Here is a 19,516-nt window from a genome sequence, read left to right on the forward strand (position 1 = left end):
ATGGTTCTGTAGCTAAGTGTTTGATTATTTCTACTAACAGACAGGTAAGCTCCTTTCCCTACTTCACATGGCTCCTTACATGGGATGGCCACCTTGGATGCGCAGGACACACAGTGTGAGCATGTGTGCATATACATCCATTCTATACATTATTTATATGCACACATAGTATGTAAATGTATACATAATGTTTACCATACATGGCAGATTTATATGTCTCAGTAGTGTTTTTTTTTATTAACTTCTAATTTTAAACTAAAATAGTCTGGCACACTTCATATGTTTAGGAGACTTAGTAAATACAGATACATGATTTAAGTGACTTGAATTTGAAGAATTTTCATTCTTTAAAAAAGTTTCTACAGGCTGGAGAGATGGCTGAGCAGTTAAAGGCACTTGCTTGCAAGGCCCGCTGTCTGGATTTGATTCCCCAATACTCACATAAATCCAGATGTATGCTTGCATTGTTAGGAGGCTCTGGCACATCCATACTCACAAACACTCTCTATCTACCTCTTTGTTGTTGCTCTCTCTTAAATAAATAAAAAACTATTTTAAAAAAGTTTTTAAGGGCTGGGGAGATGACTTAGCAGTTCTATTCCCCAGGACCCATGTAAGCCAGATGCACAAGGGGGGCACATTCATCTGGAGTTTGCAGTGGCTGGAGGTCCTGGCATGCCCATTCTCTCTCTGCCTCCTCTTTCCTTTCTTCCTTCCTTCCTTCCTTCCTTCCTTCCTTCCTTCCTTCCTTCCTTCCTTCCTTCCTTCCTTCCTTCCTTCCTTCCTTCCTTCTTCTCTCTCTGTCATATATAAAAATAAAGTTAAAAATGTGTTTAAATGCTAGATGGGACTTTTCAATTAAATTATCTTTACTCCATTATGTTATGTGAAATAAGTCAAACACAGAAAAAAAATCCACATGTTCTCATTTACACATGGATGATTAAAAGCTGAATTCATAGAATGAGAGAAAAAGAATAATGGTTTCAGGGCCTGGCAATAGTTTGTGAGAGAGAGGTACAGAGAGAGAAGATGATCAGTAGATTATAAGGGTGCAGTGGCAAAGAAGTAATATGGATGATAGTAATTAATTGAATATTTCAAAACAGCTAGTGGTGAGGAGTTTGAATGCTCTTAACACAAAAAAGTAATGTATATCAAGGTGACCTATATGACTATTAACATGAATTGATCCGTGTATATCCATGTATGAATATGTAAAACTGTGTCAAAAATACAAATATGGACTGGAGAAGTTAAGGTGCTTGCTTGCCAAGCCTGACAGCATTGGCTCATTTCCCTAGCACCCACATAAAGCAAGATGCACAAAGCACTGCATGCATCTGGAGTTTGTTTGCATGGACAGGAGGACTTGGCATCTCTATTCTCTTTCTCTTTCTTTCTGCATACAAATAAATAAATAAAATGTTAATTAATACAAATATTAAAAATTAAGTTATCTTTACCTATATGAATTCTGATTTTGGTCCACATTAAGAAGCTGCCCATTTTTCCTCCAATTAACTGATGGTTTTGGAATCCCAGTGGCCTCACACGCCAGAGTAGTTTGCACATTCACTGTTACAGTCACATTGGTAGGACCCGGAGCAATAGATGGAGGAACTAAAATGAGAAGAGAGAAATACACTCAGCAAATGGTATGTTATTTGAAGCATTATGCTGATCTGAAATTCACTGGCAACTTGCCACATAGTTATGACACAAAAAAATGCTATAAACCATGATATGGTGATATAACCTGTAATGAGGAGAAAACATGGGTCTTTTCATAATGAAATGCAATGTGTTTAATTAACTAGATTTTGAGGTCAAGGAATTTTTAAGCCCACTAGTTTAGGTTATCAAGAAATATTTGATTCACGCATATTTGTAAATGCATATTTACCATGGACCTGTAAATCTATTCGCTTACGGTCTGTCCCAGCCACATTGGTAGCCATACATAAATACCGTCCGGTGTCAGTCACGCGTGCTGACTGAATATGAAGGAATCCATTTTTCAAGACAGAGTATCTACAAGAAGGACCACAGGTTAAGTTATTCTGAATCAATTCTTTCTGATTATTTACATTGTGACCAAGAGCAATTTTTGAGTCAGTGAAGTTTGTGATCTTGATGGATTCTAATCATTATTGGAATTATTACATTTTTTAAATTTTTAAAAAAAATTTTATTATGGAATTATTACTTTAAAAATACAAAATTTTTCTTCTCAGAATGAAGAGACTAATTTTCAATATGGACCAAAATAATGCATTAGAAACTAACTGAAAGACTTATACTTCAATTCTTGATCTCTTTCCAGAACTGTTACCTTGCATGACTCTCAGCTATCATGGCCCCATCCTTCCTCCATGTTATCCTTGGGGCTGGCACACCTTCAGCCAAACATTCCACTACAGCCGACTTATCTAATAGAGTGACAAGACTCTGGGGCCCACCTTTTATGCTTGGAGGAACTAAAAAAGAAGTAAACACAACCCAGTTATACAAAGTAACACAGCCTTCACTAAGAATCTGCAGACACACTGAGAAGGTTGAGTCCAGTGTCTTGCTTTGTCTTCACTAATCTAGGTTAGTATAAATAGAATTAAAGTTTAATTACTGAAGTCTTAAGAAACTCTGTGTTTGAAAATAAAGACTACATGGGGAGGAGGATTTTTAAATCCCTGATACGGTGTATGAAATCTGGCTCAATGTAAGAGAGGGTTGAATAAAAATCAGCTTTGGTCTGATGCAAATTAAAGATGATATTTCTTATTTCTCTTTGGCCAAATAATGGTCAAAGAATGTTAACACTGGAACAACTTCACTTTAAATAAAGAACAGAAAGTGGGCTGCTTTAATGAAAAGCACATCTGTGATTAATCATGCAAGTCTCCGAACATGCATTTTATTAATCATTGCATTTGTGTGGGAACAAAGACTGAATTTAGATTTTAGTATTAGAGGTATTATTTCTGTGGGTTATCTAATATGCTGTAAAATTTTATATGTCAAAACCCAAAGAGAGTATTTTATGAGAAAATCTATATATCTTCCCGAATATTCACAAGTTTTTATATAGATAATCATATTTAAGAAAATTATAGTAGTATGGCATATATAAGAAAACTATAATACTATGCACACATACAGTGTGCTCTGAAGCCACTACAAATACAGACAATCTAATTGATAAGTTATCTAGAGATTTAGTGTAATGATTTCTTCTCATATCAATGATGTAAACATCTGGATTTTCTAATAATTTATGTAGATATTAAAACCAGCTAATTATTTGTTCCTTATGAATTTGCTGCTTCCATTGATAAAGTTAAAATGTGCATCATAGTTGAATATATATATATTCCTCTATAATGAAGTACTGCATCTCCAGCTGTAGTTTTTGAAATTGGACAAATCTGCAATATAGGTCTAAGACAAGTCCTATATATTGTCTTTTCAACATAACCATAAAGAATCATTTGATAAACTCCTGAAAAAAATAGTATCACCTTTTTCAAAGTCCCTGGATAATTTTTCAAATTATGAACCAGTAAGTGATTTGTCTTACCATTTACATTGAGAATAAATTCTCTCTTGGTCTTTCCTGCAATGTTGCTGGCAATACAGGTATAATTGGCCGTATCACTTAGATCTGCATTGTTTATTTGCAAGTATCTTCCTCCAGACAAGATTCTTACTCGAGGTGTGGCCTGGATTCAGCAAGTAAAATTTTTCATTAGAATGTAAGGAAAAGAGAATAAAATATTAATTCACAGCATCAAAAGTGACTAGAATGAGTCATAGGGTTGCTGCCTGACAAGTTTTAATTTCTTCCCCTTCATTTATGGTTGTATCTAAAATACTAAGTATTTCAGTGATGTCAGATAAATCAAGAACATAGTGTCTCCATTTTCCCTAGTCTCAGTGATCCATTTGAAGATGGGTAGATGACTCAAATTCAGAGAAGAGTTCTGCTCAGGACTTCGTCTGGCCATCAGTAACCACCAGCAACCATAGCCTTCAAAATGGGAACTTAACCCTGGCCTTGATGGCTGCTGAGCATCCTGGGCTGATACCTTAGCAACAGGGTGGCACTGCCTGAGCACGGTGAACTTGAGTCAGATAGTAATTGGCCTCTGGTCCCATAAACCTGGTATGAGGGGGCATTATAGATCTCTGGGGGACTCTGAGTGTAAATTCAGATAAGAGAAACATTAGAACATCTTCACCCTGGACACTTGGCAGTAGAAATAAATTCTTTTGAGACCCTGATGGTTTCTTGCCTCTTGGGTAAAGAAAACTAGGAGTTTCAAATTGGACTTTGGATCACAAGCTATAGGAGACACATCTATGGGCCAGTTTCCAGAAGGTCATGAATGTAAATATCTTTCTTTTGACCACTGATCAACACCTAGGCTAAGGTTGCAAGAAAAGGCAGCTGAGGGAAGGACATGAGCAGGTCTGCCTCTGTGGTGCAGGACAACCGGGAGCCCATGTGACATGGTTTTGATCACCTAGCAAATGTTCCACGAAGCTTTGTCTCTCAAAAGTGAAACTGTGGAGGTAAGCAGGAGATTTACCTGTAACCGCTCTCCACTTTTGAGCCACATGATCACAGGAGGAGGCACTGCATCCGATTTGCACTCCAATGTCACCTGTCTGTTCCTTAACACAGTGACGTCCTGGGGCTCAGTAGTTCCCGCAATATTAGGGGGTACTGGGTAAGAAACACAGCATCAATAGCCTTTGATAACTGGGTGTCATTCTGACCTATCAGTGCTCAACAACAATATTAGGGGGTCCTGAGCAAGAAATAAAACATCAGTGGTCTTTGGTAAATGGGCATCAATTTAACTTATCAGTGCTCAACTAATGTTACTTTTTTGGGTACATGAAATGAGGCATAAACTTAAACATTACTCATTTAATTTATGATGCAAATAACTAACAACCCAGATGATTTAAACTTTATTTCACACTTTCGCATAGATTATGTAATGAAATCTTTCTAACAGTTATATTAATGACAGGAAATAATCATTCTATTATCACCCTTTGACAGGTGATGAATAGAAGCATAAAGATGTAGCTTGGCCAACAGCCACATTGAGCAGTAAAACATTAAATTACCAAACCAGGAATGTCTCAGTATAATATCCACAAAGTATATATAGGTTTCTCAGTATGTACTAATATATTTTTGTATAATCCTTATATACAGAATTTACATGTTAATTAACAGTATGTTTAAATTGGTGGTGGAGATGGGAGGAACACTAAGTTCTAGACACTACACTGCCTCATCATTTAGGCTATGAAAATTAAAGAATGATCTGATTGCAATATATATAGAAGCAATATTTGAAAGCACATAGTTGACACACATTTTCTAAGACATTACAAGACAGTTATTCTCAAAACCCTTAAAAGTGCATGTATGCATGCATGCATGTGTAATCAAATAAGTATACCATAGAAATTTCCTTAAATAAAGAGAATAAGCTACCAATACTATCAATATTGCTAAAAATATAGAAACTGCCTAAATATCCCCAAATAGGAAATAAAATAGGTCACAATATAATCACTAAAAATGATGCTATAACTACATTTATCGACATATAAGTATACTTATAATACTACCAGGTGTGACAGAAAGCAACTTAAATAGTGTTCATGCTTTTTATTTAAAGAGACAGGCTATCCCTATAGTGTTTAGGTTGGCTTCAAACTCTGCTTAAGCAATTCTCCTTCCTCAATGCCTTTGTAGCTAGGACTTGAGGCATATGCTACTGTGCATGGCTAGGATCACATTTTGTAACAAAACATTTACTTGCAAAAACAACATATCTTTCCATGGTTGATTGTTTATTTTGAGGATTTTTTTAATTTTTTTATTGTCATCATTTATATGCTAATATTTTAAGTCAATGAATATGAATTATTTATGAAGGAGCAAGATAAATAAAAGAAAATCTGCTAAACTATCATCCAAAGAACACTTGTCATCTATGAGAATCAGAATCTAAAAATAAGTCCTACTTAATTTATAGACATGTGGTGTGCTCTGGACTTATCCATGTTTTGTAATATAGCTTCTAATTGTGCGTGTGTGTGTGTGTGTGTGTGTGTGTGTGTGTGTGTGTGTGTACATGTGCGTGTGTGTGTTTTCAAGGACAGGATGTTTGGCCAAATTTACCATGCACTCTCACTAAATATTCTTTGTCATCATCCCCTGCAGGACTGGATGCGAGACACGTGTATCTTCCTGTATCCTCCACCTACAAAACCCAAGTGAGGAAATTATACAGTGTTAACAGACTGGCTGGTGTTGCTGATGCGAATAACTACCCAATAGAATGACTACAACAATCACACACAGAGTAAAACAGTGTTGAGGAAGACAGCAACTAAAACAGACTGATAACACGTACAGCTGTTGATGCTTAGTCTTGATTTAAACTATGCTTAAAAAGGTTTCAGTATTAGACAGAAGAATGTTATCAGAAAAGGCACACACACACACACATACATACATATATATATACATATATGTATGTATGTATGTATGTGTCTATATACATATATTCAATATTTATTGAAGATGTAAATAGTCCCAGATTTAAATTGCAGGCTGAAAAGCTCAGCTGTACTCTTACCAAAGAAAATGAAATATGCTTATTGAAACAGATAAATAAAACATCAAATTATTAAGACTAAGCACACTAATTCTGCATCTTGATTCAGTCTTTGATATACACAAAATGGTGATGTAATGTTATTTTGTTATACATTGGGTAAGAGTTACAGAAGACTCTGTTATTTGATTAAAACCAAAACCAGTTCTTTAAAGATCTTCATGCACGGTTTCTATTGGAACTTTGCCTTCATGCATATGTTTGACATTATATAGACATACTCATGTAGACATTACTCTGGCAAGCAGATGATTATACTACTGTAAAAATGTATTCCATAAAAATAGTAAAGCCTGTTCTCATTTCTTTTACTACATGAACATTCTTCAAATATTAGTCTTCTAAAAATTCTTACATTCAAAGTTCACTTTATAGGTTATGGAAAAACTTTTTGTAGGCTACAAAATTTCTTTGAAAAAATTTAAGACTACAATGTTTGAATAAAGCGATAAAATATATTTCAGAAGAATAGCATTCACATGGGCCTTTGATTAAGAAATGAAAAACAGCCAGGTGTCGTGGCGCATGCCTTTAATCGCAGCACTCGGGAGGCAGAGGTAGGAGGATCACCCTGAGTTCGAGGCCACCCTGAGACTACATAGTTAATTCCAGGTCAGTCTGGACCAGACCCTACATCGACAAAACAAAAAACAAACAACAACAACAAAAAAGAAGTGAAAAACACATCATTTTCTAGAGAATAACTTCTGAATTTCTCATCATATCTTTAAAGCCTTTAAAACTTACTCTTCTCTACCAAATCTTGTTCGTTCCCCATTGATATCATCCCCTTCATTTGTCTTAACTTTTGCCAGACTTGAACTATCATTCATGGCTACTTAACTTTTGCTTCCATCAGGATTTTTTTTTCCTGACAACTTATTATATTCTATATACCAAGAGTCATTTTTTTGTAGTTATCCTTTCTAAAATATGTTCTGTGAATTTGAGAAAAAATTATATTTAAGTAGGTATCTTTGGATTTTGCAGAGCCATTGACAAGAACTATGGTTAACAAAGGAAAGGGAGGTATAGAAATAAAGTTTTCTACTGGGCATGGTGGCACAAGCCTTTAATCTCAGCTCTCAGGAGATAGAGGTAGGAGGATCTCTGTGAGTTCAAAGCCAGCCTGAGACTACATGTGAATCCAGGTCAGCCTGGGATAGAGCAAGACCCTACCTCAAAGAAAAAAAAAAATGAAGTTTCTTTAACCTATTGTTTTTTTTTTTTTTTTTTTTGTCAGATTGATCATAATCTCTCATTGGAGCAAATCAAAAGACCTAGTTTGGGGTAGAAGATGTTTCAGGAAACTTACTCATTTTGGAATTTGCACAGCATCCATCATATGCTAGGCATAACTATATGTAACTAAAAGTGTACCAAACAACAACATTCAGGTAAGTAAAATATAATGCAGTAAGTGCTGAAAGAGAGGTGCGCATGAGATACTGTGTGAACACATGGAGAGCCGTGGAGCTGAGAGCCATCTTGCAATGTAATAATGTTTAATCTTCCATCTCCTGGCTGATTGCATGGTCCTCTTATTTCACATCTACTGATATCTTCTGTGTAGCTCTTGAAGGATTTTGATTCAGTAAGTGGTTTGGCAGTTTGACCCACCCTTTCTGAGGCACTGCGGCGTTTGGGATGGAGGGTAAAGAAGGGTATAGAAGTCATGTGTTCCATGATACTGAAGAACTGCTGACACCCACTGTCCTGGCTTTCAAAGCAGACCCACCCAGCTCCTGCCCTGAGCAGCAGTGAGCACTTGGCAGAATATATTTAATCTCTCTGTGGAGTCCCTCGTTCTGGATTTGTAGAATGGGGAGTAAAGATATTTCCCTGCAGAGTGGTCAGAAGAGGGCCCTGAGTGAACACAGAAGATAACTGAACTCGGTAGCTCTCTTTTGCTTTCCCTGTTTTTCTCAGTAACAATATGTAAACACAGGATAAAATAATTCATTCTTCTATATTCAGCATAAATGATAATTTTGATATCAATAGTGGTAGCAAGAACAAGTCTGCCTTTTCTTTTCCTTTTTGTTCTTTTAAGATTTATTTATTTATTTATTTATTTATATGAGAGAGAGAAAGAGAGAGAGAGAGACAGAGAGAGAGAAAGAGAGAGAGTAAGAGAAAGAATAAGCACAGCAGAGTCTTGAGCCACTGCAAACAAACTACAGATGCATGTGCCGTCGTGTGCATCTGGCTTACATCGGTCCTGAGGAATTGAATCTAGGTCCTTTGGCTTTGCAGGCAAATGACTTTACAACTAAGCCATGTCTCCAGCCCCTTTCTTTTCTTTTTAAAGCACTCACTACATTTCTACAGCACCAATTTAAGCACATCCTGTCACATCATTTCTTTAAATCCTCCAGTGGAGGCATTATTATTATTTTATTTGTACTTTCCAAATGAGGGCTTCTTTTATGCAAAGCTGAAGGATCTTTATAGGATTAAGTTTGCCTTTGTTACTAATAAGATTTTTCTACAATAAGACAACCCAGATACACATTTTTGTAATGTGTTTACATTTCAGATAGTTTCTTTAAACAATAACTGAACAAACTAGCCAATTTCATTGAATAGATAATATCTTGATGCACTGTGTTTCTTCAGACTTCCATGACTGTTAGTTCATTTTAGGGATCAAAAGTTCTTTCTCTCATATAAGTGTATATTGGATTCATTTCTCCTGGCTAGGTAAATCTATATGGAAAAATTAGAGGTTCAGAAAATAATACATAGAGCTGGGAAAACATTCTTAAGTTAATGAGAAGCTATCTTGTTTTATTTTTTCAGAATTTAATACAGATATTTTTTTATCTTCCTTCTACTCATTCCTAAACAGTCATGTGTATCATAGAAACAATTCGCCCTTGGGAAAGTTGTAGAGATAGGTATAATATTCATGTGCAAAGGTATAATTTGTTCAACAGTTCTCATATTAGCATGTAAGAAGTGGAACACTTGCCTGAGCACTAGATACTCGAAGAACCATTCCTCCTTCTATAGTTTGCACCTGATCTGTCTGGAGAAGGGGCCGGCCATCTTTCATCCAGGTAATTTTAGGGACAGGGACTCCAGAAGCAATGCAGCTAAGTTCAAGAGGGCTGTTAACAATTACTGATATCTCTCCAGGGTCTTCAGATCCATTAATGTGAGGTGGCTCTATTTAAAGGGAATCAAAAAATTAAGAAAACAAACCTGTTGCTGATAAAATATTGCTGATTAAAAAATTTCAATCTAAAATTCAACCCAAATTTGCATTCATATTATATATGTTGATGAGAATGCAAAAGTGAAAATTAATATTCCTAGATGTCTGGACACTCAAAATTCTAAAGATGACAATTCCTGCACAAAACATGTATGTTATGCCTGGGCAGAAGTAATTTTCTTTTGTCATTTACATTTCCACAATCACCTTTCTTAAGAGTAAAGACTCGAAAAGGTTCCTATGTCAAACTATTCCCAAATTTAGTTCATTTAAAACATTCCCCTTACAATGATCACTCAAGTTTTCAATGAAAAATTCAGTTAAGTCTCCCACTTGCTATTTCGCAAGGCAGTAAAACATGTTGGACAGCTCCAAATGTTAGCTGAGGTTTTCTGTTTTGCTTTTGTTTTAAATCAGGCACAGAGTTTTGAACTATGATTCACTGCACAGTATCATAACTCAGACTGAGTTTGAATCCCGGCATGAACAATTATTAGTTTTGTGGAAATAGGCATATTTTCATCACGGTTTACCCAATAAGATTATTAGGATTCAATGAGATAGATTACACATTTCTCTTGAACTACATGTGTCATATCTTATGATTAAAGCAGTGTGTGTGTGTGTGTGTGTGTGTGTTCACACACACATATGTCATGATGATTATGTGGAGGTCACAGGACTTTGGGATGCCAGTCCTTGCCTTCCACTTTGAGGTGGTCTCCCTTGTTTGCAGCTATGAAAACCACACTATCTGGTCCATGGGCTTCAAGATTCTCCTGTCTATGCCTCCCATCACCATTGGTACATTAGTATTACAGACATGCTCCCTTTTGCTTGGCTTTGTATAGGTTCTGGGCATCTGAACTCCAGTTGTCAGGTTTATGCAGCAAGCAATCTTAACTGCTAAACTACCCTACCCCAAAGGTTCGTTATTTTTTTTTTAAACTTCTTTACTTCTATAATCTGTAGTATTATACTATACAACACTATATAATACAATACCACACCACACCACACTACACATAGCGGTTGATATTAACATTAAAACCTGCATCTTAAAAATGTTTGTTAGCTCTTGTTTTCCTATCTGGAAGAATATTCTGTTCTCATTTTCATATGGTAATTAAAAAGTCTGCATTTTTTGTTTTCATCTATCTATGTTGTGTGTGTGTGTGCATGCACATGTGTGTGAATGTGGAGGCCAGTGTAGATACTGAATATCTTCATTGATTGCTCCCTACCTTGTTTATTGAGATAGGGCCTCTCACTGAACCCAGACATACAAATTTGGCTAGTCTAGTCAGCCAATTTAGCCTGGGATTCATCTGTCTTTGCTTCTTTCCCACTGAGATTACAGACACACGCCCCATGCCCAACATTTACACGCATGCTGGGGTCTAAATTCAGTCTGTCGAGCTTGTACAGCAAGTGTTTACTAACCAAGCCATCCCAGCAGCCCGAAGTCCTCATTTATTGATCATTATCTCACATGACCTCTCTTTACACTTCCATCCGTCATGCATAATGCTGTGGAAACACATTTTAAGGAGGCTGGGGAGGTAGTTCAGTGGTTAGGAGCCCTTTCTGCTTAAGCATGAGGGCCTCCTGGGATGGAGATTTCCAAGCTTGACTCCCCAGAGCCCATGTAAAAAGCTGGTTGTGGACAAATTTTCATAACCCCAGTCTATGGGGTTAGAGGCCAGAGACCAGAGAATCACTGGGGCTTTCTGACAGACAGCAGCTCCAGGTCGAAGGAGACTATAGCTCCAGAAAACAGGAAGGTGACCTTCTGCATGTACAAACACGGGGTGTGTGCTTCTTCTGTCACACATGCATATCACGCATATCACACCATACATATACTCTACACACAAGTGCTATATCTATGTATGCATGTATGTATACATATATATATCTTATATACATACATATATATATATGTATGTATGTATGTATGTATGTATGTATGTATGTATATTAAGTTTGAGCTAAGATTTCCCAATTAAAAGACTCTAATGGCTGTGTGCTGCTTACTGAATTAAATAAAGCCATGGCTTCCAAAGCTTATTGGTTTTAATCTACCTTGTAATGTTATCTACTTTAATATACTTACATATATATATACATATATATACAATATACCTGTATTTACATATATATACAATATACCTATACTTCAGGCAAGTACCTTAACCAGTGAGCCATCTCTCCAGCCCCTCAACTTCAAATTAGGCTACTTTTAGCCTTCAACAAGTTATCCCTTCTTGCTTCTTATGGTACCCCTCCCCCCCACTCTTAAGCATGTCGAAGTACCACCAAGGGTACTTACTCAATGAGAAAACCAAAAAGCCTTAGGGATAGGGATGTAGCTCAGTACTATGCTTATATAATATGCCCAAGGTCCAGAGTTTAAGCCCCAGCACAGCAGAAACATGGAATTCAGAGGTCATTTAAATACAAGGAAATTAAGCAGGAGTATGTTATAGCTAGATTTAATTTCCAAAACTCCCCTCTGGTGACAGAATGATAATGAATTGATAACTGTTTTATGCAAATGGACCTGAAAATGTACCAGCCTGGTCTAGCACATGACAGCAAAGAGAGGAAAAGCCAATCCAAGGCCTCTGTTTAAGTCACTTTAGTTTCACAGCCAGCACAACATCTCTAATAACACTGTGGTATCTCGGAAAACATTCTTGCTGTACCCCAAGGAGCTGTCTACTTTTCTGGTAAGATTGGTCTTTTCAATGGGAAGATCTGTTCATGCTAATCCACTTATTAGAACTTGTCATGATTTCTCATTTTAAGGATAAACAGTGGCCCTGGTGTAAAAGTGTAGGTCCCCACGGTCTAGCCCTGCCAATCCCTCCACCCGTGGGCTGCTGGCCTCTCTTGTGCTTTCGTGTTCTAGTCCTAGTACCCTTCCTCGGCACCATGAACGCGCCCTGACGCCTCCCGCCACATGGGCAGGATTAAGAGGAAAAAAGCAGTTCCCCTCCTGAAGACATTTGCGTCCTGAGCAGTAGCACTGTTCTACACGAGGAGCTTCTCAGAACTTAATAGAATTAATTTTCAACAGATGCTGAATGGCAGAAACCTATAGTCTTTTCTTCTGAGCCAATTTTCAAATCTGTTTTAAGGAAGTATTATCCTATAAACTCTTCAAACTGGAAGGCTGTTCTTCATTCATCACTCCTAAGAGTACCAGTGCTGCTTTTCCTTTTCATTTGTTTCCGCAATGCTTCTGTGTGCGATCTTCTGATTCCTGAAGTCCTATAGGAATATCCTTTCTCTTTCTTGACTGTCACATACTAGGTCAGGACCTAGTATTTCCAGAGCACTTATTAAATGCAGCATCTTCCTCATTCCTCACTCTCAGCACAGGAACTATTAAGAAGTGAAATCTGCCTATAACATAACTCAGCTGAAAATTTCTTGCTTTTTTTTTTTTTTTTTTTAATGAGCTCTGAATTCTTTAGAATGTTTTCAAGGTGAACCGGGGATGTATTTTAGTTGCTAGAGTGTATGCTCTATATGAACACCCCTGGTTTTGATCCCAAGCACCACATAAACCAGGTACGACGGCACATGCCTATAATCCCAGCACTGGGGAATAGAGAGAGGAGGATAAGTTCAAGGCTATCCTTTGCTACATAATGAGGTCAAGACTGGCTTAGACTACAAGGGATCCTGTTCAAAAAAAAAAAAAAAAGGGAAGGAAGGAAAGAAGGAAAGACATTTCAAGGCCCTTTACAGTTGCCCTCTCCCCAGTTAGATTTTTTTTTTCCATTCGCATTCATTCAGTTTCTGTGAGTACAAACAGACAACTCAGACCTCTAGGCGAGAACACAGGTAAAACTCTCCAACCCTCCTTTACTTGTCCAGTGCTACCCTTCAGACAGATCCTTGAGGAGCTCTAATTAGGAACTTGACATACTCAGAATGTTGTGTTAATCACATGACCCTTTTTATAACAAAAAAATTACTTGTTCATTTTCTTTGTGGCCCCAGATGCAGATGTAGCAGTTTGAGGGCTGAGCTTTTACCTTCTTGTTCTATGATACCTTTAATTACCTGCCACAAGTGGGTCACATTGTGGGCATTCATAACTATATGTTCAATGCTAACTAAAACATGCCCATCACATAATGTTTATCCAATAATTAATACTTAATATATGAATAAGGAAGCATTAAATGATGCTATGTCACATTTTGTTACTCATATTCAACGAGTTGATCTGTATGAACTTATTATCCCGCCACCCTCACCTCCCAGACACACACATTTATTTTCTTTCTTTCTTTGCCTCTAAGTATCCTGAGACATCTCCTCCATGACAAGCCTTCAGTCTCAGCTATTCAGTTTATTTAGATATTGTTCTCCTCCTGTTGTAGGTGAAACCCTTATGAGTGCAGCTCCAAAGTATCTGGTGTAGTTCAGTTCAATCCAACAAGCATAGAGCAGGGATCTCTGATGTGCCAGACACCACGCTAAGCACAGAGACTGGCACTAAGAAGTACGCATGCTTTTGGCCATCATAAGACTTAATTGGGGACAAAGCAGACTTTTAAATCCACATGAGTAATTAGATGTTAATAGATGTTCTAAGAAAGATAAGAAAGATTACAGAGCACTCTGAGAAGTTATGCTATCCCCTCCTAACTAAGACTCATGCCAAAATTCTTGTTGCTATTCTCTGTAGGGTGCACATCTGTGCTGTGAAAGAAGTCTAGCATTTCCCCTAGGTAGAGTGAGGAAAAAGCCCCCCCCCCCCACAAATCTTGATTATTTTAATGTCTCATTTCATTCACCTTTTTTCCTTTTAATGTCAAAATTTTTTGCTTTAAGTAAAAGGATTTTTTATGTTATTTGTTTTCATATAAAATGTTAAAATATATACTTTAAATATTTACTTCAAATGCACACATGAATAACTAGAATTAGGATACTGGAAATGACTATCCAAACTATAATTTACTGATTGAGTAATTTACTGTTTTGGATACTATAATGATATAAATATTATCCTTATCAAATGTGATTTAAAAGTTAGCAAGTTAGTGATTTACTGGTCACCTGATTCCCTTTACAGTAAATATTTTCTTAGGAGTAGGAATGTTCACCATTGCAAATAAATAAAAATCCTAGTTCAAATTTAGGCAAACCTAAATGAATCACAAAACTGAACTAGAAGTAGAGTATAATTTTCATAAATTTTGTCTCAAAACAAGTATTTTAAGAAACATATTTACTAAGCCTTCACTGACAACGATTTCCCAAATATGCTAAGCTAATTAGAATGATGATGTACCTAGGACTTTCAGCATAAAGTGCTTGCTGACTTCTCCAGCATCATTGGAGGCAATGCAGGTGTAGCTGCCTGAATCCGCAGTGTCAGCTTTGATGAGCTGAAGCACCATTCCTTGAGTGTTGATGGTGAGGCGGGCACTGAGCCCCAGAGGCTGGCCGTCTCTGAGCCAGGACACACTTGGAGTTGGGGTTCCTTCCGTAAAGCAGGTCATAGAGGTTGAGCTGCCTTTCACAATTGTGATTTCCTCTGTCCCCATTGCATTGTCCATGTTTGGTGGCACTTCACAGGAAAAATAAATCAGAATTTATGTGTCTAGAACAACTTGAGATAAATTTAAGCAACAACATTTAAATAATTCTATAATACTTTTTCTTTCTTTCTTTCTTTCTTTCTTTCTTTCTTTTTTTTTTTTTTTTTTTTTGATTTTCGAGGTAGGGTCTCACTCTAGCCCATGCTGACCTAAACTTCACTACGTAGTCTCAGGGTGGCCTTGAATGCATGGTGATCATCTTACCTTTGCCTCCCGAGTGCTGGGATTAAAGGCATATGCCACCATGCCCGGCTTTCTATAATACTTTTTAACATATGTAATAACATATGTAATAGCTATGCTAATTATTTGTGTGTGTATGATTGTGGTGTGTGTGTGTGTGTGTGTGCATGTGTCTGCAGGCTGGAGTAGGCCAGAGGAGGATATTGGAGGTTCTGCTCCATTACTCTTTACTTATTCCCTTGAGAGAGGGTCCTCTTTCTGTAGCCAGGCTAGCAATAGTAAGCTTTTTTGACCCTCCATTCTCTTGCCCCCTCACAGTACTGGAGTTATAGGCACTCAAATAACCAAACCTGTTTTCTCATGTGTGTGCTGGCATCCAAACTCATGTCCTCATACTTCTGTAGCAAGTGCCCTTGCCCCCTGAGCCTAGCCTTTGTTATACTAATTATTAATCATTAATCTTCCAATGATTAGCATTGAAACCTCAAAATTGTTTTCTTATTGCATATACAACCAATGTTATACTTTTATTTATTTATTTATTTTTGGTTTTTCAAGGTAGGGTTTTGCTCCATCCCAGGCTGACCTGGAATTCACTATGTAGTCTCAAGCTGGGATTAAAGGCATGTGCCACCATGCTCAGCTATTATACTTTGATTACACTTCCAACATGTTAGATTTGTCTCTTTTAATTTCTTATAACAGCTATTATAATAGTTCCAATCACATATTGTCAATCACTTTATACAAAATAAAATAATCTCAGATACTGGAATAAGTTTGACATGCTGCAACATAAATTATAGTACATAGTTACTTAGCTATTCTAAGATGTTCTTGGAGATTGAGAAATTGAAATATACATATATATTCACACATATGCACATGTTATCTATTCAAATTTTAAGTACTCTAAGTAAATCACTAACATTAGACAACAGACTTGAATTTTTGTTTGTATGAAAGACCGGTCTTGTGTCTGGATTAAAATATTATGTTTAAAACTTTAAATTTGATTTAGTGCAGAATTATGGGTCAGAAGAGTATTTTTACTGGCAGTATGGCCCAACAGATATGGACTCTTTAAAAGAAAACACTCTTTCCTACTTAGCAAAATATTCAAGGTACGTTTTCACCAATTATTTTTGATAAAGTGAGAGTAAATCTGTGAAGGGATTGATGTCGAAAGATAAGCCTGTTGCTGAATATCAGACTCATGTTTAAAAACAACAAAAAACAAAAAAACTAGGGTCATTTCTGTGACGTACCAAACACTTGAAGGCTGTAGTGCTTACTGTCCACTCCAGCTCTGTTGGAGGCCACGCAAGTATACACAGCAACATCAGACACGTGAGCTCTCCCGATCCTGAAAACATGATTCAGCATTGCATAATCTAATCTCATTCAGCATATACAAATGGATGAATTCAGATTTATAAACAGATTATGGGGAAGGTGGTTTATATTGAAAGTATTTAGCTATGAAGCTGTATCTACCCATTATAAAATATAGATGCCACACCTACAACCAATTCTGTACAGGCAATTATGCAATGACATTGACACACAAAACCACAACACAATTTAAAAAGTGAATAGTTTTCACATATTATTAGCATACAATGAGGCTAACATGAAAAATAATATGACCACAGTAAGCCTCTTCCTTCCTTGTCATGAGCTTGATAGTAATGCATCTATCAGAGACTGACTGTACACAAATTTACTAAAGCTCGAGCAATAATAAATAAATTATCAAATTAAATAAAAATTAAAAAAAAAAAACACTTTTATGTTACAGTCCTAATTCTCTGTCTTCCGAACATGTAGTAAAGGGGGCGGGTGAGCAACAGTGAAAGCTGTTCCTAACTGCTGTATAGGTGAAGGGAGAGCTGTCAATCACTGGTGTTCAGGAAGTGACACACCATAAATCCTGACCTGACAACCTGCCCTGCTGACAGCAAGCGGGTATGGGAGGAGAGAGGCAGAGGAAGGCCATTCTTGAGCCAGTTAATCTGTGGGGGAGGTGTTCCTGAGGCTTTGCATTCAATGTTTATGGAAGTGTCCACCAGAGCCATCAGCTTCTCTGCTTCTTCTTTATTGCCTCTGATTTTAGGTGGCACTGTGTTGAGAGACACAGACAGAGAGACAGACAGAGAGAGAACAAAAGAATTGTTTCATTTGTTCAAATCAGTTCCACAGCAATTGCTTCCATTTCCGCTTCATAATCCAAAATAAACAGCATAGACCTTAACTTTAAATTCTCCAGATATCTTTTGACCTTGTAATATATTCTTAGGGTAGCAAAGTTAAAAACTGGTGACATTTCATATTTACCATAGACATTCAAGTTAAATATTCTGTCTTCTTCTCCAGCAGGATTAGTAGCCACACACGTGTATTTTCCCTTGTCAGATGTGAGAGCTCCGTGAAGATACAATGTGCTTCCATTTGCAGTCACCCTATGGAAAAGGTCATAACAGATACACTGAGATGGCTGATGTGCATATAAAATATGGAACACTCATTCAATTTTATTGTGTGTTTTTTCAAATACCATCCTAAAGTAGTATCTTCATCTTGGCTATAATGGCACAAATCTGTTTCCCAATTATGTGGAAGTTTCAAAAAGACGGAGGTAGAGATATTGATGGAAATTTCAGGCAATTAAGTAAAGTTATACAGAAGTTTGTCTCCTATCTATTACTTCCTTGTGAGGAAAAGGATGCCAGTATAATCAGATTAGAAACTTGTCTGTCCAAATCAGGCACAGATATATTTTTCTCAGTTAGAATGTTGTATTCTTAGCCATCTATAAAAGACTCAGGTTAAATGAAAATTATAAAAACAACTCTGGAATGAAGACTGAAGATAATGACATGCATAAGAAATTATACATCAAAAAATCTCATTATTAACACTCTAATAATACCTCAAAGAGAAGGATCAGAATAGGACAATTTATATAAACTGTGACAACTTTGTACATGTATGTTATATGTTGTATATTTTTCTTCAAGTTATTTTTGTTTGAATTACATAATAGTAAACAATAAATATGAAATTAAATAATCAAATACATTTAAGATGTTTCCATTATTATTTTTCTCTACTTAACATTAATTACCAAATAAAACTCACTATTACTTAAGAAAAAAGGCTATCTACAATTACTCTAAAAGCATCGGTGTTCATTATGGTTTCCTATCATGTTATAAAATATCACATTTGACATTGGCATTCAGAATATAATAGCATTATCTGGATGTCATGGCACTTCAAAATATAAAATTAAAAATTTTATGGCTTTAGTCATACTACAAATTGCAAAGGAAAATTGCCACAAGCAAAGAAAAGTAATAACTTGACTTTGAAAAAACTTACTTTGATTGACAAGCTGGTCTACCAGGACATCTATATGTACTAAGAGTAGTGAAGAAATCATGAACAAGTTGGATATAACAAAAAGCAAGTGGGCCGGGCGTGGTGGCGCACGCCTTTAATCCCAGCACTCGGGAGGCAGAGGTAGGAGGATCACCGAGAGAGTTCGAGGCCACCCTGAGACTACAGAGTGAATTCCAGGTCAGTTTGAGCTAGAGTAAGACCCTACCTCGAAAAACAAAAACAAACAAACAAACAAAAAAAACAAGTGTAAGTTATTAATGTAAGAGAAGTGACACATCTCAACTAAGTATAAATATAAGATCTTTGGGTCTCACCTAACATCTAGTAGTTGGTGTAAAATATGCCCGTCACTCACTTACATAATAAACATAATT

At 36.6% G+C, this 19,516-nt stretch overlaps 1 protein-coding gene across 3 annotated transcripts in view; it reads right to left on the reverse strand.

Moving 5' to 3' along the window:
* The window catches only part of Hmcn1 (hemicentin 1), a 453,131-nt gene that overhangs the window by 70,411 nt on the left and 363,204 nt on the right, over nt 1–19,516 (reverse strand). For all 3 annotated transcript variants that reach the window (XM_045142289.1, XM_045142294.1, XM_045142284.1), the window contains exons 65-75: nt 18,075–18,199; nt 17,676–17,859; nt 17,006–17,103; nt 15,245–15,523; nt 9,682–9,878; nt 6,209–6,290; nt 4,590–4,726; nt 3,578–3,719; nt 2,336–2,480; nt 1,907–2,034; nt 1,467–1,623 (exon numbers count right to left, since the gene is read on the reverse strand). In XM_045142289.1, coding sequence (XP_044998224.1) covers nt 1,467–1,623; nt 1,907–2,034; nt 2,336–2,480; nt 3,578–3,719; nt 4,590–4,726; nt 6,209–6,290; nt 9,682–9,878; nt 15,245–15,523; nt 17,006–17,103; nt 17,676–17,859; nt 18,075–18,199 — 1,674 coding nt within the window. The remainder of the gene's footprint in view (nt 1–1,466; nt 1,624–1,906; nt 2,035–2,335; nt 2,481–3,577; nt 3,720–4,589; nt 4,727–6,208; nt 6,291–9,681; nt 9,879–15,244; nt 15,524–17,005; nt 17,104–17,675; nt 17,860–18,074; nt 18,200–19,516) is intronic.

The sequence above is a fragment of the Jaculus jaculus genome, chromosome 1 (assembly GCF_020740685.1).
Source record: "Jaculus jaculus isolate mJacJac1 chromosome 1, mJacJac1.mat.Y.cur, whole genome shotgun sequence".
NCBI lineage: Eukaryota > Metazoa > Chordata > Mammalia > Rodentia > Dipodidae > Jaculus > Jaculus jaculus.